The 17836-nt window shown below is 43.4% G+C and overlaps 1 protein-coding gene across 2 annotated transcripts in view; it reads left to right on the top strand.

Annotated features, from left to right (window-relative positions):
- The window catches only part of FAT3 (FAT atypical cadherin 3), a 624278-nt gene that overhangs the window by 464826 nt on the left and 141616 nt on the right, over positions 1 to 17836 (top strand). For both annotated transcript variants that reach the window (XM_065936477.1, XM_065936476.1), the window contains exon 6: positions 7973 to 8112. In XM_065936477.1, the coding sequence (XP_065792549.1) occupies positions 7973 to 8112 (140 nt within the window). The remainder of the gene's footprint in view (positions 1 to 7972; positions 8113 to 17836) is intronic.

Below are 17836 nucleotides of genomic sequence, written 5' to 3'. Positions count from 1 at the left end.
TGCAGGCAGGATAGACCTTAAAAGCCAACCTTTAAATTCCTTGAAAGAAAGCAAGCAAGCGCACCAGGCTGCAAAAAGAGAGGGCAAAATTGCCCCTTCACCACCCGGCAGGGAGAGGCGGCGGAGAGGAAATAAGTGCTGAGGACCAGGAATCCAGGCGAAGGCAAGTGTGCACGCCAGCCGTGGGTCTGACACTGGTCCAGCTGAAGCTGACTTCCCATAGTCCTCCGTGGGAGGTGGTGACTCCGGAGAGCTGGTCTGGGGGAATCATTTCCTTCACGTGTCACTGCTTGGATAGGATGGGCAGGAACCTGCCTCTCTTCCCAGGAATGATGGGGTCTTGGGAAAGCATTTAGAATGTTCCACATCTGTTTTAATGAAGCACAGAAAAAGAATGAATGCCCCATGTCCCCCAAATGGGACATCAGTAGAGGGTCCCCTGAACTTCCCCCAAAGAAAAGGCTTGTTTTCTACCTATTTCATTTTCTAGAATGCTAGTAGACTGGCTTTCTTTCCCTTAATGGGCATCGATCACACCATCCCTGTGCATGACCATCGTCATTCCCAGCTTTCCACTCTGTCTTCATTTCCACTTAGTGCCTTTGAAATGGTACCTCTTCTGATCCGTGGAAGATCTCTCTGCTCCTCCATCCTCTCAGTCGTTTTCTCACACCCCAGGCATTGCTTGGCTGTTGGTGCCACATCAGCTTTGGAATTCCTTCACCCATGCCCCCTGTCAGGATCACAGAAGACACATCTCAGTTTCAGCGTGTCTCCAGTGCAATCATGACTTCTTTTCAGTAATTCAAGGGAGAGTGCAGTGGACAGCCAAAGGCTGAGGCTCCTGCTGCACTGTCCTGAGCCGTGGGAGGACTTGCCCTCTGCCATCAGTGACCACTTTGTCTCCATCCCTCTCCGACGCTCCAGTCTGCCGGCGCCTCTATGGCCTCACAGCACTGCTTCTCTGCCTTGCATGATGCGCGCATACAGCCTCTTGACATGCAGCACATCCCGCCCACCCCAGGATGCCCTTGCGTGCACTCCTCTTCAGAAATCTTACAAGCACACCTTTCTCTGATTCTCAGTCTGACCGGCCACCTGACACGTTATCCAAGTCATTTTTGCAACTCCTTAGCATGCCTGCCTGTGTGTGTATGATTGTGTATAGGAAAGCATGCCTAATGATGCTGCGTGTAACCTGACTTGCATGAATTCCATTCAGCAGTATTATTGCTGGTGTACATGTTCATGGTGTTTATCCTGACTCCAATCTTAACCCTTAAGGTCAAGGTCTTTGTGTCCTCACCCCTTCTTCCTGCCATTGCTTTTGTTGATCTCCACCCAGGGTGAGCGGGATAATGATGCCAGCTGATGGAGATGCCCAAGGCAGCCCATGTGTTAACCCCACTGATGCCTCCTGAGACCCGTCCAGAGTCACTGTGACCTTCCACTGTATTCTCAGCCTCAGCAATGACAGCACCTTTGGCCAAAAGAGAACTGGCCCAAGAAGAGACGGGCAGTTGACAGATCAGAATCCTCCCAGGAAGGAGTCCCTTTAGGCTGCTCCAAATCATTTCTAGGAATCATGATCAGAAACACGGCATCCATTTTCCTGTTTCTCCGTCTTTATTCCTAAATCTATGCTCCTTTTACAGAATCTTTCCAGTTTTAGTGCTCAGATACTTCTCTTGATGGGCTTCCCAGGCAGCTCAGTGGTTAAGAATCTGTCTGCCAATGCAGGAGACTTGGGAGACACAGGTTTGATCCCTGGGTCAGGAAGATCCCTGGAGCAGGAAATGGCAACCCACTCCAGTTTTGTTGTCTGAAGAATTCCGTAGACAGAGGAGCCTGGCAGGCTACAGTCCATGGGGTCACAAAGAGTCAGACATGACTGAGCATGCATACATGCACTTCTCTTAACATAGACTTACTAGATTGTCCCTCTAGTCTAGGTGCTTCCATCACAGATTTCACTGTGTATCTGTTAACATCCAGTCAAGCTTCTCCTGCAGGTTAAATTTACTGGGCCAGATGCCCAAATAGAACTTGATTTTATTTCCATCCCTGCATCCAGCCAGCCTCTTGAAATGTCAACTCTTTAAGTCATGGAGAAAGTACAAACTTTTCTCCAGGTGCTGGCTGTGTTCAGAATAGATATGTATCCCCCTTCCACCAAATCCCCCCTTTGAAAATTTTTTCTGATCTCAGAGAGCTATATTTTTCCAACCTGCTGACAACATCTTTTCCTCTTCTCTAAAAACCTATTGTTTCCTTTATCATATTCAGATGTTTCATTCTTTCAAGATTTCTTGTTTATTTGTCCTTGGCCCCCAACACTCTCCTCTGTCTCTTTCCTTCTTCCTTACCCAAGTATCTTTCTTGGCTAAGCTAACATCGAGGAGAGATAAGGGAAAGGGCTTCTCAATGCCTAAGAAACTTAGCAGTGTGCTTTAGCTGGATAGACACCTATACACACACTCACGGTTACAGACCATACCTCCTCCTAGCCTAACAGAGCTTACAGATGCTCTAACTGATGAACTCACTTTAAATAAGCAGAAATAGTGTTCCAGCATGCCTTTTACCCTGAGAATATTGTCTGCTTATTTCCATATTCCCAATCTCCCTGATTCTTGTTTAACTGCATTTCTTTTCCTCCTACTATCATATGAATTCACAAAAGCCGTATAGAGAGCAAGATTTTGTTCCCAAGCCGGGACCCTTGCATCAAGGACCTGCCCGATACTTTCTTGTGCGTCCAAAGGCTTATAGCGTCACAGAGCTAGGCTCTCTTCAGCTTCCAGAAACAGAAGCCCACTTGTAACCAAGTTAGGAAAGCTGTAATTAAAAGGAAACGTTATAGAGTTCAGCTGTTCTGTGTTTAAACAGCCCATGGCACAGCGTGTTCCTTCCCTGCGCTAAAAAGGAGAGAAGGCGAAAGGGACAAAGCTCGCCCACAGTCCTTTGCGGCTTGCTCACGTATCTTCACACTTCTCAGGAGACTGTGATTTCAGCTCGGCAGCATCTTGATTTGCATTCTCTCTGATGTGCACGCAGTCTGGTTCATAGTTCAGTCCCTGTCTCTTTGTCCCGCTGACAAATATTTGTATTGTAAAGACCACCATTACTCCATATGCCAAACGATTCCTCTTTACTTCCAGTCTGATGGGAGATACTACCACCCACTTTTCTAGCTTTTCCCCTGACTTAGACTAGGATAGCTGTTTTTCTGGTAGGCAGTAAACACTTAACCTATCTCTGTTTATTTGCCTCACCTAATGTGTAGGGAAAAGTTGTTCTTTGAAAATAATCCCCTGATGGCATAAAGTGGCATGTGGGTCCAGCTCAGCTGAAACACATTTCTGTGTTTCTGTTGCAGGAGCGTGAAGACAGCCTGGGCCGTTAGGCTGTCATTGCTTTCTGAGGAATCTGGTTTCTTGACTGCTTCTGTCTTGCAAGCTTAGACCTGTCCTTCTAGAACCTCACCCAAGATGGGGCCATCCCCTATCAGGGTTCCATCAAGTGTGTGCGTGCCTAATCGTGTCCCGGCTCTTCGTAACCCCATGGGCTGTAGCCTGCCGGGCTCCTCTGCCCATGGGATTTCCCAGGCCAGAATACTGGAGTGGGTTGCCATTTCCTCCTCCAGGGAATCTTCCCGACCCAGGGATTGACCCTGTGTCTCCTGCATTGGCAGGTGGATTCTTTACTACTGAGCCCCCAGGGAAGCCCCAGAGTTCCATCAAGTAGGCAAGTTAAACTCTTTGATGGCACCCTGACTAGCATTAACCTCTCTAGGTCTTCTGTAACTCAATATCCACATTTCTTAATCGCAGAACTCTCCCCTACCCCTCCCAAGAGGGCTGTCCCATTTCTAATATAGCTCTCCCTCCATCAGGGCCACACTTGCTCATAGTCATCAATGACATCATTTCTTCTCACTGGATTCCCAACAAGTCTGTCTTTTCTCCATAGCAACCATGTGGTCCATGGGAAAACACCTGAAGAAGCTTTAGGAAAATAATAAAAATCTTAAAACTACTTCAGATATTATTGTAAGAAAATGAATTTTAAATCAGATTCTAGAAGGGATTTTCCTTCCTACCACTGTTTCTAACCTCCAGCCTGCTTCTCCTGCCTCCTATGTAAATATCCGATTTAGCCCTGTACTGTGCTTTCTTCCTTCCAAGGCAGACAGTTATTCATGATCAAACCGCAGAAATAGTGTGTAGTATTTTCCCTCAAGTTCGGTGTGCACGCTGAACTTGAATGAACAGCTTGCAAACGACTCCCGTAATTCACTGAGATTCTGCGGCTCAGTGTTTGGGAAGCTTTTCCCATAGCTCATCCCCCTTGATTGATTTTGAAATTTTGGTTGGTAGTGTTACCATTGTAAGTAGGGTAGATTGGAATCAGAGCTAGGGGAGGGGTCCGGAAGCTTTTCTAAAGGGAAAGCTGTGACACAGTCACCGCTGGGTCTCGAAATGGAGAGACGGTGATTCTTTAAAGGAAAACTTAACTGGTTCATGGCCCAACACCCTGCTGCCCCGCACATTCCAGCAGTAGCTGCTGGCTCCAAGTATTGTCATTCCCATCCCATTTTTTGAAGCCTTTTTGGGACCCTCCGACTTTTGATGTTTAAACTCTAGAATCCGGTAGAGAGGCAGCACAGCTCTTGTGGCTCTGTGTGCTCCTTTGCACCTGTCTTGATCGAAAATGGCCAAAGAGAAATGTCCCCTGACGTGAATTCTCTGTTATGTGGGCTGTTCACAACCTCGCTTACAACCATCTCTGCCGCACGCCCCTGCAGCAACGCTCAGGCTGTGACTTCTCTTAATCCCCACGTTGTTGAATCAGCCCAGCTGGCGGTGTCTCCCCCTCCCCACCCTATGCCGAGCCCAGCGCTGCCACCCCAGCACACTCTGGCTTTGCATGCTGTTACTGGCTCTGAGGAAGCACATCTTCTTTAAACGGGCGCTGCTAGTGAAAGCAGACTCATTCCATCTGATAGGCTCACGCCAGATGAATTGGACACGGGATCCGACGAAATGAAATCAGCTTTCAGCCTAGAAGGGAGCCTGAGAAATGAGGCCTGGGGAAGAGACAGTTGTTCATGAAATGGGAGGCCTAAGTGGTAGACTATGAAATTACGGGAGGGTTGATGGTGAACTGCTGGTCTAGATTCTGTGTCCCTTGTCAGAAATTCACTGTAAAACTCAGGGCTGATTTGGGGAACCTGGTTTTACATGAAATCTTGGTTTCACTAGAAGCGCAAGCCCTAGAAGTGAGCATCAGAGGCTGCTAGCCTTACTGATGGATGGAGAGATACTCACAGGGTTTCTCCAGCTCACTGTGATCTGCTTTCTCCTTGTCTATCTCCCCTGCTACTTTCAACATTTCTGGTCTAGAGTATTTGAAACAACAAAGGTGAATGGGGGAGATACACACAGACATGCACGCACACGCAGGAAGAGAGAGAACTGTAAAAAATCACCCCCACATTGAGCAGAACTCCCTGTGTGCTGCTCAGTATTTGATAATAACCAAAATGGGGAAAGAGTTTGAAAAAGAATAGACACAAAAAAAAAAAAAGAAAGAAAAAGAATAGACACATGTGTATGTATAACTGAATCACTTTGCCTACACCTGAAACTAACGTAGTATTGTTAATCAATTACACTCCAATGTGAAATAAAGTTTTTTAAACTACCATAAAAGTAATCAAAAATGTTTTTGATTCAAAAAAAAGACTAATAATGCAGACAATCTATATGCCATATGTAAAATATGTAAATTTTATGCCACTAAGCATAGTGATGATGTATTTCTGCATAGGGAGGCCCCGAGGAAAATGTGGGTCTGAGTCAGTGAGGGAAAGGGTCCATAGTCGTCCCCCTGAAGCAGTAACTGAAACTGGAAGTCATTGCTTGCATAATCTCTAGATTTCATTTTTATTTGTCTTTGGAGCAGACCAAAGTTTTATTTGCAGAGCTTCCATTTTACATTGACCTACAGATTTTCACCTTCTAAAATAACTGGCCCACTCTTAACCCCCACCCCCCAAAATCATGGTCCTTGGATTTAAAACAGTAAAAATCTTAGTAAGAAGGCATTCTAAAGATGATTTTTTAATGTGGTTTAAAATATGACTTAATACCCACCAGAAATAGCTTGAGAAGCTGCTTTCTCCTCTTTCCTTCTACACAGTCTGAGGCGATTTTTCATCTTTCCTTTGAAAGTTTCCATGGCAAAGTTTTTTTCAGAATGTACCACTTGATAGCAAATGACTTTTCTTTGCTCATTAGAATGGTTATTCAAGACACTTGAATCAGCCATACATTTCATTTCATGTGGTTATCAACATGAAACATTCCCTTTGAAAGAGGCATGGTGACCTAAGGCTTGCTTCTCTTTCAGCCTAGATCTCCTCCCCTTTCTCTTTATCCTGTTCTTCAAAAGACACTTTTTTTTGAGTTAACATTTAGTATTTCTCAGTAAATCAATTAAAGATATTAATTGGAATATGAGTCTCTTTTAAAATGAAATTTTCAAAAAAATATATCATCTCCAAGCAATTCTCTGGTACTCCATATCTTCGTAGCTTTAATTAAATGTCAAGGGCAATTATGTTTTCTCTAGCAATTAAAGAATCTTAAGTGTATATGGCAGCTGCAAGCAATAGGTATTTGAAATATATATGACCAGTTTTTTTGTAAGTACACCACATTATTTATTTCATGTCATTATACATCAAATTCTAGTAATTCACATAAAATTCTTCTTTCCCTTAACTCATCTGCCCATTTCTAATTGTAATATCATAGAAATTGTATATAACACTGTTCATTGATCAGCAAAATAAAATGCAGAAAACAGAAGCCAAGATTTCCTTTCTAAAATACAAAATTAAGTAAACGCATTGCCCTATGTGCTATAGTTAAATAAAATTACTGCCCAGGAACAAAATTAATTGACATAGTGAAATTTCAAGCTAGCATAAATAGAACTTGTGAACATTGACTGATACTTAATTAAAACTGTTCCAACATTTCTACCAATATCTTCTCTCTCCCTTAAAAAAGATCTTTCATTTTGAAAAAGATCATAAACGACACTTTGGTTCACAGAGATGAAAACATCTACAGTAATTTCAACAAAGTCTATATTGTCTTAAGCACATAAGTCATAGATTATAGATTACACCTGGTCCAATGGTAGAAAGTAAAGTTTCATAAACTTTCATGTGAAATATTTTATCAGTTGTTCCATAGCTGATGTTCCCCTCTCATTCTTTCCAGATTTCATTTAGTAAATCTGTAAACTTTCTACTTTGGGCAGAGAAAGATAACTCACACTGTCAAGATGGCAAAAAAAAAAAAAAATTTTTTTCTATAAATATCCCAACTTACAGATAGAGAATTTTTAATGTGAAATCCAATTTTGTTGCTTTTCCATATTTTCTAGTATTTATAACTTCATTTCTGACATCAAATTGAGGGAATCTGAACTCTAACAACCACATGTTTACCATCAATCCTGGTACAGATTTCAAAGTGCCTACTCATTTTTGCTAATAATGATTGGACTGTTTGTTTACTTAGAATTTAATCTACTTTGGAAATGTAAAGGGTCCACAAATTCCTAGCCCAGAAGCCACAAGGGGTTGAATGGGACTTTAGCTTTCTAAATATTTTGTGTGGTCAATTTATGTTTTACTACTCTAACATTAGTGCTGAGGGGATTTTTGGCAATACATTTTTTGGTGACATTTGTTATGCATTGTAGAGGCTGTGTTTTGAAATATGAGTTAAGTTAGAAAATAAAGGATTCATTTAAGAAGTACAAGTTGAGCCATAGGGGTGCCTGTCCAGAAAAAGCGTTTCTGTATCTGAGCTCCCTTTAAGACTATATGCCTCAGTACGTGTAATAACTTCTCAGATGTGCTAATTACATGTTGTTTCTGTGAACTCGTCAGGGGGCAATTTTGACAGCTCTTTTGACGCAGAGAAGGGTGTTGGGACCATTGTCATTGCAAAACCTTTGGATGCAGAGCAGAGGTCCATCTATAATATGAGTGTGGAAGTCACCGACGGGACAAATGTTGCTGTCACTCAGGTAAGATATCAACTTATTAAACCGTGAGAATGCTGAGAAATCTGCGAAAGTCAGAGATGCAAGCAACTAAAATATATGTTGAAGTAGTAAATTATGTCCATGGATTTTTAGTGTCTTAAGAAAAAAAACAATTTGCAAGAACAACCTAGACAGAGGATTGTATCAACAGTACAGTTAAATCCCCCTACATATAAATGAGTTCCATTCCGAGAGCATATTCACAAGTCCAATTGTTTGTAAGTTCAACAAAGTTAACCTAGGTGCCCAACTAACAGTCGGCTATATAGTGTGTGTTAGTCGCTCAATCATGCCTGACTCTTGGCAACCCCATGGACTGTAGCTTGCCAGGTTCCTCTGTCTGTGGAATTCTCCAGGCAAAAATACTGGAGTTGGTTGCCAATTCCTTCTCCAGGGGAACTTCCTGACCCAGGGATTGAACCTGGATCTCTCATTGCAGGCAGATTCTTTACCATCTGAGCCATCATGGATGCCCCATATAGAGCTATACTGTTTGTAATACTTTTCACATAAATAATATGTAAAAAACAAACATAAAAAATGAGACATTTTTAACCTTACAGTACAATACCTTGAAAGGTACAGTAGTACAATACAACAGTTGGCATACAGGGGGACATTTGCGTCTTCAAAAGCTCACAACTTGAAAATTCACATGTAAGGGGCTTACTGTGTTATATAACTGAGCTTCCTCTTTCAAAAAATGATGACTGTTTATGCATAAATGGACTTCCCTGGTGGCTCAGGAGGCAACGAATCTGCCTGCAATGCAGGAGACCAGGGTTCGATACCTGGATTGGGAAGGTCCCCTGGAGGAGGGCCCAGCAACCCACTCCAGTCTTCTTGCCTGGAGAGTCGCATGGACAGAGGGGCCTGGCCGGCTAGTCAGTGGGTCTGCAGAGTCGGACGTGACTGAGCAAAGGGCATACACATGCATGAAGGAGTTCCATGTGTTTGCTTCCTCATTAGTTACTGCGAGATGTATCTGTTTGACACAAAAGGAGCTTTCCTTGAATTTGCAAAGAGAAGGACATCTAGCGTGGAATTAACACACTGTGATATTCTTCACCTCTTCATGCTTTAGTCACAGAAAGTTAAAGTTCGAAAATCCCTGAATCCAAATTCATTTTACAAACTAAGAAAAGTAATGTGTCCAAGGTCACAAAGCTTTTATAGAAATGAGGACTGAGGGCAGGGGACCCTGACCCCCATCCCTGTCCCAGCCCCTCTGCCAGCGGGTCTTTGTCCTGCCTGCCTGGTGCGAGCTCTGGCTGAGGACGCAGGGCTGTGAATCCCAGCGAAGCCTGGCCCGTTGCCCGCAGTCCTGTGTGATCCTGACGTGCGCCAACGTTGCTGACCATCACTTGTACTCTGCCACCGGAGTGCTTATGGAGGGCGGCGGAGACCAGGGAAAAGGACAGGAATCCCTGGGTGAGACTCACACTGTGTTAGATACCAGTATGAAGCAGATCTACCCTAAACCTGGGGTAGATTTTTGTTGCGTTTTATAGTTTAGTGCCAGAGACCCTCGGCCAGCCCTGGCAGAGAACGGGCGCACACATGTAACCCGTAACCCCTCCTACCCTCTTTGCCTCTCTCTCATGTCCCCGTGACCCCAGAAACCATCACTAACTGACTGAGGTTTTTCATTTTTTCCTCATGGGCCCAGGTGCAGCCTCAGAATCCTTCTCAACACGATGCTTCAGGTGGTGTGGATGAAATGTTTGCCAACCCTGAAGTCAGCTTACTGATTTCTTAAGCTGATTTATTTAAAATATGATGTAAGCTTTGGTAACAACGTTGTTTTTAAAAGGGGCAAGTTTTTAAAAAGTGTTTCGTGTGCTTGTCTTAGCCAGCTATCTCTGAATTTGAAGCTGTTTGAAAAACATGATGAGATGCTTTCCTTTGAGTCCATTTGTAATTGTAAAGTGGGGAAGTTTGAAGGAAGCAGTAGGGTGGGTTTTGCTGTTGTTCAGTTGCTAAATTGTGTTGAACTCTTGGCGACCCCATGGACTGGAGCACTCCAGGCCCCTCTGTAGTTCACTCTCTCCCCGAGTTTGCTCAGACTCACGTCCAGTGATTCAGTGACGCTGTCTAACCATCTCATCTTCTGCCGGTCGGTTTTAGTACAACGCTTTTCCTTTTCATTCCAATAAACTGAAACCCAAAAAGGGGACGTGACAGGCACTGATAAGGCAGCCTGTGTGTATCAACTCCTGATCCTTCCACCAGTGTTCTTTCCTAAGGTAAAACTAAGACCCTGTTTTTCCCAGAGAATCTCCTTTACACCTATTGCACTGATGCAATCATCAACAGCACCCCATTCACACTCAGAGTTGCCCCAGTTGGAATAATAAACTATGTGGTCACCCTACCTAAATCCAGACTGCTTCAGAGTATCTTCAAAAGCTAGTGAGAACTGAAAGGGACCCAGGATTGAAATCCTGCAGGAATCACACACTCTAAAAACTAATTAACAACCCATGTGTAGTATTGCTACGTCTTTAGTGCTAATTCACTTTAAATGAGAATTTAGAGTTTTTAAATTAGACATGGCTAACGATGTCTTAGCATATCCAACTCCTTAGCACCACTTAAAAACATAAGATGTATTTGAATAAAATACAAATAAAGCATGGAACCCTATTCATTACATACTTCTCTCTAGAGTTATGTAATGGTTGAATTAAATGGTGATTCATTGTGCCCAGAATGTTATAGATACATGTTAAATATTTCAGAACGAATTAATGAATAGTAGATGTTACAATAGATGTTTTCAATAGGGTCTCAGTGGCGGGTATGCTGGATGTCCAGAGAACACAACTAATTCATGGTAACCTAAAACAAAAGTTAGCTAGAAACTTTTATTTCAGAATTTCAGTAGGACCAAATGATAAATCATTCAGTAGCATCTACTCCATGAATATTTCTTGAGTTCATGCCATGTGTAGGGAGCTTACTACCTGCCTGAAGTCAGAGTGGTTCAGAGTTTTAAATCCAGATGACTGATGTGCACCTATTTTTTAGAAAATTAATTGAGAGAATGTGTTACAAGCCCTTGAATGGGCACATTGTTCACATCCTGCTTTTGCTGATCTTGCTTCAGACAAGTGTGCAGTTAGACTTGTCTCTAGGGCAGTTCCCTGGTGGCTCAGATGGTAAAGAATCTGTCTGCACTGCAGGAGACCCGGGTTCGATCCCTGGGTCGGGAAGATCCCCTGGAGAAGGGAATGGCTACCCACTTAAGTATCCTGGCCTGGAGAATTCCAGGGACAGACGAGCTTGGCGGGCTACAGTCCATGGGGTTGCAAAGAGTCGGGCAGGACTGAGTGACTTGCACTTTCACTTTTCACTAGGGCAGTTCAGAAATTAGAGTACTGGGGCAAACTTGGTGGTTCCCCTTGGCAAGACCAAGCTCAGTAGGTTACTAAAGGGTAGAGAGAGATTTTCTTATCAAAAGTTTCCAAGTTACTCTGTGTCTCCAGGGCCGGGAGCTCCTTCTTAAAAAAAAAAAAAAAATTATTTATTTATTTGGTCTCACCAGGTCTTAGTCATGGCATACAAACTCTTGGTTGTTTTGTTTTGTTTTGTTTTGTTTTCTGAGGCAAACAAACTCTTACCTGTGGCATGTGAGTTCTTGTTCCCCAACCGGGGATTGAACCTGGGCCCCCTGCATTGGGAACTCAGAGTCTTAACCACTGGACTTCCAGGGAAGCCGTGGGCTTCTTAAGGAGTGAGAACAGTGTTCAAGGTACAGATTTGCGTGCCATCATTCTTACCATCAGAAAACCAGTCGCCTGTCTCTCTGACTGTGTTTGAAGACCTCTCCAGGCCTCTGCCCACCTGAGCTGCGGCTCCTGGTGATGCCTGGCTTGGTCACAGCCCTCGATGTCAGGACGTTTTTACAAGAAGGATATTCGGGGAAAAGAAAAGCATTCTAGATTTCTTTTAGCAACCACAAAGGCACACTCCAACCCATGACCCAAGGCAACTTAATGATTTACCATCAAACGGAGATTCTTCACCCTGTAACTAAAAGGTCCTGTAGCTCCAAACCACCTGTTCAGTTTTCTTTAGGGAACTTTTCCCTGCTTTGTTCCTTTGGAACCATAAAATGTAGTATGACAAGGGCTTCAAATCAGTCATAAACAACCTGTTGAGTTTCACTTCACAAACGTCAAATAAATCAGAGCCTCAGGGACCTCTGTGTCTACATGAAAACCCTCCCTTCATCTGCAGTTTTGTCCTGTTCTCCCAGGATTCTTGTGCCTCAGAGCTACAATATCTGGTGACGAATAAACATCTTTTTCTCTCTGAGATTCTCAAGCACAAGTACAGAATGTAAAAAGGTGTTGTGGACTTCAAGTGATAAAGACTCAGATGTACTAAACAAAAGAACAAAGCATTCTCTTTACAAAAAACCTCCTGCCAAGATGGACAAGGGCCTCTGTATAAAAGAGGTGTTGATTTTACGTGTTAAGAAGTGCTGATATTATTGTGCTGTATATAATATAGTATGTGTGCGCAGAAGCTCGATCGTGTCTGACTCTTTGTGACCCCATGGACTGTAGCCCGCCAGGTTCCTCTGTCCATGGGATTCTCCAGGCAAGAACACTGGAGTGGGCTGCCACGCCCTTCCCTTGTGGGATGGCTCCCTTTGATGACTCTTTGACAGTCTTCTCTTTGCCTAAAACCAGCTACCATCTGTATTCCAAAATTATCCCAAGTTTTAAGAGCTGACTTCCAATTTCTACACATATAATATCATGGAATGGTAGCAAATAATTCATGACTGGCACCAGATACAGCCTTCATTGCTGTAGACCAGAGCATGATAATGATGAATGGAGAAATTTAAAACCTCCACCCTAGTTCCAGCTGTGTTCCCTTCTGTCCACACCCTGTCCCAGCTTCCACATCCGGCTGCCTCCAACAAGCCAATGCAAACCAGAATGTAGTTGTCAGGATGCCCCTGGGGGTCTGGTGGTTAAGACTTTGCCTTCCAATGCAACGGGTGCAGGTTGATCTCCAGTCAGGGGGCTAAGCTCCCAAGTGCCTTGCAGCCAAAAAACAAAAGCAAAGAGACAAAAAGGAATCAGTATAGTAACAAATTCGATAAAGATTTTTAAAATGGTCTACATTAAAAAAATCTAGTGCAAACAAACTAAACTCTCCAAGATAGTTTGAGTCCCTGGCAGGTCCTTGAAATTCATGAAAGTGTTGATAAATTTTGGTATGCATGTACATATTTTCAGAGAGTAGCTCCTCAGTATTAATTTGGTTTTTAAATGGGTAGTTGCCCTAAAAATGGTTAAGGTAAGTTAACTCCTCAACACTTTCATTACTGTGAAACTTTAGTTGAAATTTCAACATGCAACCATCCAGACTTCCTCGGAAACACACATTGTGTGTGCAACCCCATGGACTATAGTACACCAGGCTCCTCTGTTCATGGATTTTTTAGGCAAGAAATAACTGCAGTGGGTTGCCATTTCCTCCTCCAGGGGATCCTCCTGACACACGGTTCAAAACTGCATCTCCTGTGTCTCCTATATTGGCAGGCAGATTCTTCACCACTGAGCCAGCGGGAAGCACTCATCTCTGAGGGAGTTACTGGTTTTGTAATACCTTCCTGCTCTGGTGACGGGGCTGGCTGTTGCCATACTATTTCAAAGCACTGTCACTCTGGGTTAAGAAAGAGAATCAGTTTGCTTACCAAAGCCCTGAATAGTGATAGCTCATGATGAACAGTGACCTTCAAAGAAGATGCAGCTTTGGGACCAAGGGTCAGCCTTGATCAGGCAAGAGCTTTTGTGTAGCAGTGTTTTATTAAAGTATAAAAAGGCACAGAGAAAGCTCTGACATAGACACCAGAAGGGGGATGGAGAGTGCCCCCCTCGCTAGTCTAAGCAAGGGAGTTATATACTTTTTAATTAGTTATTACAGTAAATAAAGAGTGTCTCAGGTTGTAAAGATCTTACTAGACCCACTCCCATAATTTACATTTTGAGAGAACAGGGTTAGAGGAAGGAGAAACTGTCCTCAGGCTGGATACATTGTTGTTACATAATCCTTAGTACAGAATTTAAACTGAGTTGTTTGTTCTGTAATCATCAGTTCTGGAATTAAAGGAAAAAGTTTTATGTGACTAAGACTAAGGACTGTAGAGAGAAAAAAAGACATTTGTCCTTTCCTCCTCCTTGAGAATTCCAGACCCTGTGTCCTCCTGGAGAGCCCCAGACCCCTCTCTGCTCCTCAGGGACCCCAGACTTCTTATCAACCTGCCTAGGAATTTACTTTCTCAGTAGAAAATAAGAAGTTAGCTCCCCTGAAGCAATTTTTTAAAAAATAGAAACATTCTGTAAAAAAAAAAAAAAAGGGGGGGGGTGCGGTATTCTACAGTGTTATGGAAGTGTTCCCCACTTTGATGTCGTGCCAGGCAAGAGGTGAGCAGAGGTGTCTGGCCCGGCAGAGAATGATGAGAAGATTAGGAGAAAGGGGACCTCCTGGCTGGTAGAACCTGAGGCATCACAGGAACACGGGCTGTTGTAAGAGGGGAAGGAGGAACATCGAGTGGAACCAGAGGCTTATAAGAAGCAGAGAAGAAGAGGCTAATAAGAAGTTGCTGATGCAAATCAAAACCACAGTGAGGTACCATTACACGCCAGTCAGGATGGCTGCTATCCAAAAGTCTACAAGCAATAAATGCTGGAGAGGGTGTGGAGAAAAGGGAACCCTCTTACACTGTTGTTGGGAATGAAAACTAGTACAGCCACTATGGAGAACAGTGTGGAGATTCCTTAAAAAACTGGAAATAGAACTGCCATATGACCCAGCAATACCACTCCTGGGCATACACACCGAGGAAACCAGATCTGAAAGAGACACGTGCACCCCAATGTTCATTGCAGCACTGTTTATAATAGCCAGGACATGGAAGCAACCTAGATGCCCATCAGCAGATGAATGGATAAGGAAGCTGTGGTACATATACACCATGGAATATTACTCAGCTGTTAAAAAGAATTCATTTGAATCAGTTCTAATGAGATGGATGAAACTGGAGCCCATTATACAGAGTGAAGTAAGCCAGAAAGATAAAGATCATTACAGCATACTAACACATATATATGGAATTTAGAAAGATGGTAATGATAACCCTATATGCAAAACAGAAAAAGAGACACAGAAGTACAGAACAGACTTTTGGACTCTGTGGGAGAAGGTGAGGGTGGGATGTTTCAAAAGAACAGCATGTATATTATCTATGGTGAAACAGATCACCAGCTCAGGTGGGATGCATGAGTCAAGTGCTCGGGCCTGGTGGGCTGGGAAGACCCAGAGGAATCGGGTGGAGGGGGAGGTGGGAGGGGGGATCGGGATGGGGAATACGTGTAATTCTATGGCTGACTCATATCAATGTATGACAAAACCCACTGAAAAAAAATTAAAAAAAAAAAAAAGTTGCTGAGAAGCTTGAGGTTACTGTCCATACATACAAGAGCACTACAAATCCATATGAAGAGAGACTCTATTCTTAGCACCCAGACTGTGGTCTATACACACCATTTTCCATGGGAAAAAACCAGGATTCCTTGTAGAACTAACTGATTCCAGGTCTAGGACAGAAGCCTCGGCCTCTTATCCTGCCAGAAAAGTCTAGTGGAATCTTGTTTGACGGTAACAAGAGACAATTCAAACTGCATTCCACTAGTTAAAGATGGAAATGTTTGAGCATCAAAAAGAATAATGACTACAATGGACTGAAGCATATGAAATAGATAAAACCTGTGTTTATACTATAATCAAAAACAAACAAACTCATTTAACTCTCACAATCCCTCCATGAGGCAGGTGCTATTTGCAGTGGGCAGAATGTACCGCCATCCCACACCCAAGGTGCCTGTGCCCTCCCAGCCCTTAGAATTTGTAAATATGTCATTATATGACAAAGGGGGCACTGAAGATGTAATTAAGGTTACAGATCTTAACTTGTGAGACTTGCCTAGATGACTCCGATGGATCCAGTCTAATTGCATGAGCCCTTAAGCAGACAATTCTGTCCCGCTGAAGCTGGAAGCGATGCAGCAAAATGAGAAACCGGAGATTTCCGAATGGCTGAGGATTTGAAATATCATCGCTAGTCTGAATAACCAGTTGTTCAATCATGTCCAACTCTTTGTGATCCCATGGACTGTAGCCTACCAGGCTCCTCCATCCATGGAATTTTCCAGGCAAGAATACCGGAGTGGGTTGCCATTTCCTTCTCCAGGGAATCTTCCCAACCCAGGGATCAAATCCAGGTCTCCTGCATTGCCGGCAGACACTTTACTGTCTGAGCCACGAGGGAAGCCCCCGTCTGAATATGGAAGATGCAGTAGGCCAGGAAGGGAGGCAGCCTTTCGGATCCTGCTGAAAGCCAGCAAGGAGGCAGGGACCGCAGGCCTCGAACCTCAAGAAACTGAGTGCGGCCAACAACCTGAGTGACCTTCAAACTGATTCAGCCTCAGACCTTCCAGAAGGGGACACATCTCTGAGGACCCCTTGATTTGGGGCTTGTGAGACTCTAAGCAATGCCATACCCCAACATCTGACCTGTGGAACTAGGAATAATAAATGAGTATTGTTTTAAACTGCTAAAACTGTGATGATTTATGGTGGAAATAGGAAAATAATCCCCTATTATCATCCCCATTTTACAGATAAGGAAACTGAAGCAAAACAGCTTTAAGTAACTTCAATAGATGAGGGCTCAGATATAGGTAGTTGGATTCCAGAACCTGCTCTGTTCCCAACCAGTATACTGTGATGCCTCTCAAAGGGAAGATGACATCTTTGCTAATTATTCTAAGGCAGGAAGAGACACTCAACTGGCTCTGCTGTTATGAGGGGGGACACTTTTAAAGATGACTGCCTGGTAAACATGGCGCTACCTTTGGCCATTAGACTGTCTAATAGCCAGTCATATATGCTAGGAAGAGAGCAAAATACGCCAACCACCTTGTAGCCCTGCTTTCCACCCACTTGGCTTATGGGCCACAGAGACACACATTAGCAAGGAAGAGAAAGGAGCAGTTCTTAACAGTTTTTTCCATGCACCTACCAAACACACATGAACTGCTCTATGTTCATAGGGAAGGGAAGTGAAGTGGTAGTCACACAGTGGTGTCCAACTCTTTGCGACCCCCCGAACTATAGCCCTCCTGGCTCCTCTGTCCATGGGATTCTTCAGGCAAGAATACTGGAGTGGGTTGCCATTGTCTTCATAGTAGGTTTAAACAAATCTAGAGCCTGCCTTGGTATCTTTAATTTTCTTGAAGAGCTCTCTAGTCTTTCCCATTCTGTTGTTTTCCTCTATTTCTTTGCACTGATCACTGAGGAAGGCTTTCTTATCTCTCTTGCTATTCTTTGGAACTCTGCATTCAAATGGGTTTATCTTTCCTTTTCTCCTTGGCTTTGCACTTCTCTTCTTTTCTCAGCAATTTTTAAGACCTCCTCACACAACCATTTTGCCTTTTTGGATTTTTTTTTCTTAGGGATCACCACCTCCTGTTCAATGTTACAAACCTCAATCTGTAGTTTTTCAGGCACTCTCTCTATCAGATCTCATCCCTTGAATCTATTTGTCACTTCCACTGTACATTCGTAAGGGATTTGATTTAGGTCATACCTTAATGGTCTAGTGGTTTTCCCTACTTTCTTC

The sequence above is a fragment of the Muntiacus reevesi genome, chromosome 5 (assembly GCF_963930625.1).
Source record: "Muntiacus reevesi chromosome 5, mMunRee1.1, whole genome shotgun sequence".
In the NCBI taxonomy this organism is placed as follows: Eukaryota; Metazoa; Chordata; class Mammalia; order Artiodactyla; family Cervidae; genus Muntiacus; species Muntiacus reevesi.
Note: the sequence above shows the minus strand (reverse complement) of the source record. Positions and strands in the feature narration are given on the sequence as shown.